The sequence below is a fragment of the Cibotium barometz genome, chromosome 17, assembly GCF_041138505.1.
Source record: "Cibotium barometz isolate CiBa-2024 chromosome 17, ASM4113850v1, whole genome shotgun sequence".
Taxonomy (NCBI): domain Eukaryota; kingdom Viridiplantae; phylum Streptophyta; class Polypodiopsida; order Cyatheales; family Cibotiaceae; genus Cibotium; species Cibotium barometz.
Genome location: NC_141062.1, coordinates 48,652,980 through 48,659,079, shown reverse-complemented (window position 1 = coordinate 48,659,079; position 6,100 = coordinate 48,652,980). Strand labels below are relative to the sequence as shown.

Sequence of the window (6,100 nt, the reverse complement as noted above, 5' to 3'; positions counted from 1 at the left end):
CACCCCCCCCCCACACCCCACACACACACACACTCCCTCTCTCCCTCCCTCCCTCCCTCCCTACCAGCTAAACTTCACACGAGTGCCAACCGGAAGGGAATGCGAGTGTCAATTTACCAAAACACAAGCTTTCTACTGGCACTCCTACACAGAATCTACAAATGCACGCCTTCTACTGCCACTCCTACTAGACAGTATCTAAAAATTGAATGTTGGACTCTAAGGTAGTATACAAAATGCATGGCTTCTACTAGCACTCATACAAAGTTCCGCATAATCAAGTGAAGACCTTGATTAGGCAATATGTACAGTAGTTTAACTCCCACTTGCTAGAAGTTTGGTATTGGGATGAGCTTTAAGGGGGCATCAAATAACAGTTGAAAACCCCACTTGCCATGACAATTTTTACTATATTGTAGAGTCACTTGTGTAGGTTAGCATTGTAAGATCCCCAGCCACTAGGATGCCTCCTATCTGGTTATAACTACAAGCCAGTTAATTATGATATACTGTATTTAGTTCTCTCCTCCTCCCTTTCATGTATTAAATACATAATAATGGTTTCCATCTCCAGGACCGAATAACCCTTGAGGTGAATTGCAATACCAAATTTCCAAGAGCAAGGGTCCATTCAACATACATAAGATTACAAAATTACCACCTCTGATGTTAAAAGAGCACACAAACAACAATGCTTTCCAAGAATCAGTATTTGGTCAGGTGTTGAGAAAACATTAACATAATGTTACACAACACTTCCTGGTTCTGCTTAAAAATCAGGTGTACAAAAGCTATACCTATACTCATGTAAGTGTAGATCATCTTCATAATGTCCAAGATGGCACATATGAACTGTACGATGTGATCCATATATGTGTCTGCAGGTAAACTTGTAAATGTATATATATCCCGTCAAGAAAATAGTAACATATACGAACACTATTTTGTAAATGCATCACATTCAATGGTGTATTTTGCTTAAAACAAGGAGCACACAATCCTCAAAACAATCATGTGCACTACATTATAGAGATCAATAGAATCCAGATTTCTCCATGAACTATAAGAAGGCTTCCCTCATTGCAATCCATGAAATCAAGGGTAAAACATCTGAAGAGTGTGCTCATATATTACTCATAGATCTTCTATTTTTAATGAGTAAAGTTAATCCATGAAAATCCACTACTCTTAATTTACAAACACAAAAGTACAACATTTATATGTGACTGTGAAGAACCTTGTCACCCTGACATCCACACAGGTGTGCCACTTTTCTTTTTGAGAAACAAAACAACCAAGAGGATGGAGCTTTGAAGAGGCCTCCAACAACCAAGTCACTTATGAAATGATATCTTCAAAGATCAATCAAAAATCCTGCTTGTCACTTCCACCATGTGTCATGGTTCTCCAGATCTGAACACGCACGGACATACTAATTGAAGAATTCAGCCGTTGAGGTTTACAAAGACAACATGAAAAATAATTCCAAGGTGAAGAAGCACCAAGACCACTCTCCCCATAAATTCTTTGCCAAGTTGTAACAACATTTTGAGTGACAAGATGCCAGTAGAACAACCAACAAGAAAGAGCTCTGTAAAACCATGTTAGACCGTCCAGCAAACTAGCAATGGATGTTTAACCTTGCACAGTACAAAACAAACTACTCATTGAATCCAACAAACTGCAGATTTAACATTTGGCATCCCGCAAGATCGTTGAAACAAAACAGCCCAAACCAATGGATACTTGGGTTATACAGGGCAGGTTAACTACATTCAAATTAAAAGAATTTAGTGCCCAGCCGCGTTGATGGAATGCTGGTGTGTTGTAAAGGCTCTCCTGTGAATGGATCAAACTTGAAAGCCTCTCCAGTGAAAGGATCAAACTTAAAGGGCCTGTGTTCAAGAGGCGCAACTCCATGGCCACCACCAAGGGTACCAAGGCCACCCAGACTACTAAAGCCACCCAGGCTACCCAAGCCACTGAGGCCACCCAGGCTACCGAGGCCACCAAGATTCAAAGCGGCCGAGCTTTCCCGGTAAGAGGGTAAAGGCTGGACATCTCCCACTCTTGACAAAAGCGTGTCTGTTAGCCCACCAGTCAGAGTAGGAACCATGCTCAATGAGGACAAAGATCCACCATACCTGAGAGGCAAGTACACACACGCGGTATGAGGAGAGAACACTTCCAAGTATAAACAATACCAAGGCCATCCAAGCTTTTACCCAAAGAAGTCAGAATCGGTTGGAACATGTGTCAGGTTGTAGCCATCCAAAGCTGAGATTTGAGAAGGTGCGACTCCAATACTACCAAGAGACCCATCTTGCAAAGACTTTCCAATTGGCCCTGAGGGGACCTTCCTTGAACGTGCCTTATTGCTTCCTGTATCACGAGATTCTTTCCGTCCCTGCAGAAATAGGGATTCTCTTCAGGTTATATACTATATAGAGGTTACCTTCAGAAACAAAAGACCTAACTTATTACATCTCATGTGCGGTTTAATGTTATTCCACAAAACAAAACTGAGGTCGTGGGTACCTTATTGATTAAGCTTGCCAAATATCCTCCCTTATTTCTGATCTCCGTCAAGTTTGTCAATGCAAACTGCAACAAAAAAAAAAACAAACAAACAAGATAAATAACAAACACCTCCACCCTGATTCACATGAAGACACACCCACACGAGTTCATATTCCCTTTCAAGAGCTCCATGAGGAAGTTTTCACCATAACTAGGGTGGAACAAGATGGGCGGTGGAATTGTTATTTATACAAGGGTTGTTTGTGCATTTGGTCCTTGCCAAATACTCCGCTAATACATAAACAACTTTTTCACGGACCAAGTAGAGCAAATAGAGAGAGAGAGAGAGAGAGAGGAGAGCCCCACCACCGCTCACATTGCACCACATGGTGGCATAGTCACAAATGTAATGTCGTTTAGAGTTAGTTGGTGCGAGCACTGTGAACAACCCTTATTTGGTAAGAAGATAAGGCTTGATGCCTATAAAGCATGTACTTGGGTGGTAACATGGAGTATCATTTGAGTTGTGCAGTCTTTCTCTCTTGAGCTTTGTCACATCTCCCTTCCACCCTCCCTCCCTCTCTCTCTCTCTCTCTCTCTCTCTCTCTCTCTCTCTGTGCATCGACTAGTCATGGGTTGAACCTCCATCTCTCTTTGCACATGCCCCATCCTGGCACCATGAATGCTAGCATGGTATCACAGCAGCATTGTTCAGCCATGTGGGCACCCGCATAGGCTCCAAACACCACGTGCACTGGTTGGGCAGAAGGCAGAAGGTCAGGCAGCAATGGCAAACAGGTCTGCTAGAGGGTGCAGGCCAGTCTGGCGTTTCAGGCTGTGTGCACTGGTTGGGCAGAAAGCAGAAGGTCAGGCAGCAATGGGTAGACCGCAAATTTGGGCCGGCCAGCCATGGGCAACCACATGAATGAAGTTGGGACCTTTATTATAAGGTTATGCCAACCAGACCACGACCTAAATAGTAGGCCATTGCCTAGAAAAGGATCTTCTCTTCCTACTTAAATCATCATTCAATCAATTGGGCTTCATCTTCAGCAATTCAGCCACCAGAAAGCCCCTATTGGAAGTAGAAGACAGCCAGGAGCAGCCAGCATTTGGGGGAAAGCTGCATCAAAGATAGGTTACATTTTGGGGAAAGTTTTGCATCAGATATACAGACATTTCTCTTGTGATTTCATTCATTCATAATATAGGTTACTTGTAGGTTATTAGTGTGTGCTTGTGTTGTATTAAGTCTTTCATTGCATTAATCATCTCTGTTAAGACTCACACCCTACTAATACCCTTACACCACATAATCCTAGCACCCCTGATTATCAAACCCTACCACCAACCAAGGGAGTAATATGGAATGTTCACAACAGTATCAGGATGGAAGTACCTTGTCCAACACTGCTACTGCAGCTGACTCTGGCAGCTCCCTGAGTTTTTCAAGAACATGAATGTCCACCTACAGCAGATTTACAATCTTAAGATTGCAAATGTAAAAGTAGAAATGAAAAAAAAAAAAGTGAATCCAGAAAAATACAGGCATGAGCCTTTACCTCATGTTGACCGACTATCCCTCGTTGAAAAATCTGCAGTAACTTCTCGGTAACATTCGGATGCAAACCAAGAACAGCTAGCTCATAGGGGTCCACAATCTGCATGACGATACAAACATTGATAGCATGACCAAAGTATGCTCTTAACATCTATACACACAACAATTCATACCCCATATATATTACTGTATGGATATGCATGCCCCTTAAAGAAAAGGTGAGGGGGGATTTAAATGTTTATTGTTTACTCCCTCACTTCTGGCCACTTTGCATCTACATGGTTCACCACCTGCTGGCGTCTGCCACCTGCCATGAGCTGCATGGACCATATTTCAAGGCCGGTACTTCCTGGTTTGGTTGCGCACTACACCTCCCATGACTGGCCTGATCTAACAGCCCTTGGCTAGCCAGCCCTAGGCATGGTGCTTAATCAGAGTTGGCCTGAACTGAGCGCTCCTCTTCCTTACCAGCTGTCATCCATGCCCCCTCAGGTCTGCCCCTCGCTGCCCCCTTCTGTGGCCGCCTACTTTCTCTGCTGGTCGACCTTTGCTGAGAGGTCCCAGCCATGAAAAACTTGCTTCTGATGATTTATCAGGCCTGCTAGCCACTGCCTACTGTCTTGCAGGCATGCGGGGACAATCCTTGGGCAAGAATCAAGACCTTACGTGCTTATTGAAGCTGTTGTCCAGCCTGCATGAGGGCAAATCCTTGCGCATCTGCGCGAGAGATTTCTCCCTTCCTTACTTTCCCGCACATCCATGCAGAGAAACCATGGCTTTCTTGCCGAAACAGACTTGACAAGTGCTAGAACCCGAGGTATGGAGGATGTACAAGATAGTACCCTCATGTTGGCTCCTCCGGACTCCACCCCAAGCCAGAGGTCTGATTGCCGCAAACCTGCTTGGTACCGATGGCCCCAACCTGGCGTACCATACGACTAGGCCGAACTACCCACCTTACAGCTCCATGGCCATGAGGACTTGCATGCCCCTCGTAGCCCTCCTGTGCACCGCATGGATACCTCAATAACTCATAAGTGCCCCCAAGGTCACTTACATAGCAATAACATGGCTATTATTGGCCCTTGCTTTATTTATAAGCTTTTAGCCATTACTAGCCCTAGGCTATTAATTATAAGCTCTTGGCCAATCTAGAACTCATCCTGCAAGTGCCCTTAGCCCACGTGTGAACCCTCCAGGTCCCTACGCCCCAGCTAAGCCCTAACCATAACCTGGGTTAATCCACGTCCCTAAGCATGTCAGGACGTAACACACAGTGCTGCCCATAGTAAACACATGTCTCTAAGACACAAAGTAGCATTTCAAAACACACACACTTCACTCAATCACCCCCCCCCCTCTTCTCTCTCTCTCTCTCTCTCTCTCTCTCTTTTGCACATGATTTCCATGATGATGCCATCAAATTGTCATAGATTGAATTGTCTCAAATGGGATTAGAGAGGAGCAACAAAAATGAAGGGGATGTCACATCTTATGGTGGGCACTTCCTAGAGATATGGGGCCCAGGACGTGATGACAAGAATGCCAATTAGATAGCCATACGTCCTTCCCACATGTAGGGGGGACTAGCACAGTGGACTACTCTCCTCTATCATCCATCGTGGCAGTATGGGACGTCACGAGGTAGAGATTGGTCGGTACGTCCATCTAGTTAGCTCAGCTCGTGGCTCGGTGGGGACAGCCAAGTCTTGTGGGCTTGCCCACGGCTATCAAGGTTGGGAGGTGAGTCAGGCCTGCACCCCCTTCTTGTTTGTTTATTTTGTTTGCAAGTTTCGAGTCTCGTATCAGGAGCGTTCTACGAGGTGATCCTATGGGGTTTTGACAGTGGTATCAAAGCATGCCTCGTGAACGAGCAAGTCGGTAGATAGAGAAGATGAGGTCGAAAAAAAGGTATGAGTTCAAGAAGCTTGCTGTTCTTTGTCTATGCATACTTCTGTTTTTCAAATTAGTATGTTGCTTTTTCATCGAAGAGACCCGTGATGATGGAGATGGTGGTCT

At 44.7% G+C, this 6,100-nt stretch overlaps 1 protein-coding gene across 1 annotated transcript in view; it reads right to left on the bottom strand.

Annotated features, from left to right (window-relative positions):
* Positions 1-1,495: 1,495 nt before the first annotated feature.
* LOC147630116 (uncharacterized) overlaps positions 1,496-6,100 on the bottom strand; it is a 58,497-nt gene continuing 53,892 nt past the window's right edge. Inside the window, exons 14-18 of the mRNA XM_086811738.1 lie at positions 4,083-4,181; positions 3,920-3,988; positions 2,539-2,604; positions 2,226-2,407; positions 1,496-2,144 (exon numbers count right to left, since the gene is read on the bottom strand). Of these exons, the coding sequence (XP_086667864.1) occupies positions 1,781-2,144; positions 2,226-2,407; positions 2,539-2,604; positions 3,920-3,988; positions 4,083-4,181 (780 nt within the window). The 3' untranslated portion in view covers positions 1,496-1,780. The remainder of the gene's footprint in view (positions 2,145-2,225; positions 2,408-2,538; positions 2,605-3,919; positions 3,989-4,082; positions 4,182-6,100) is intronic.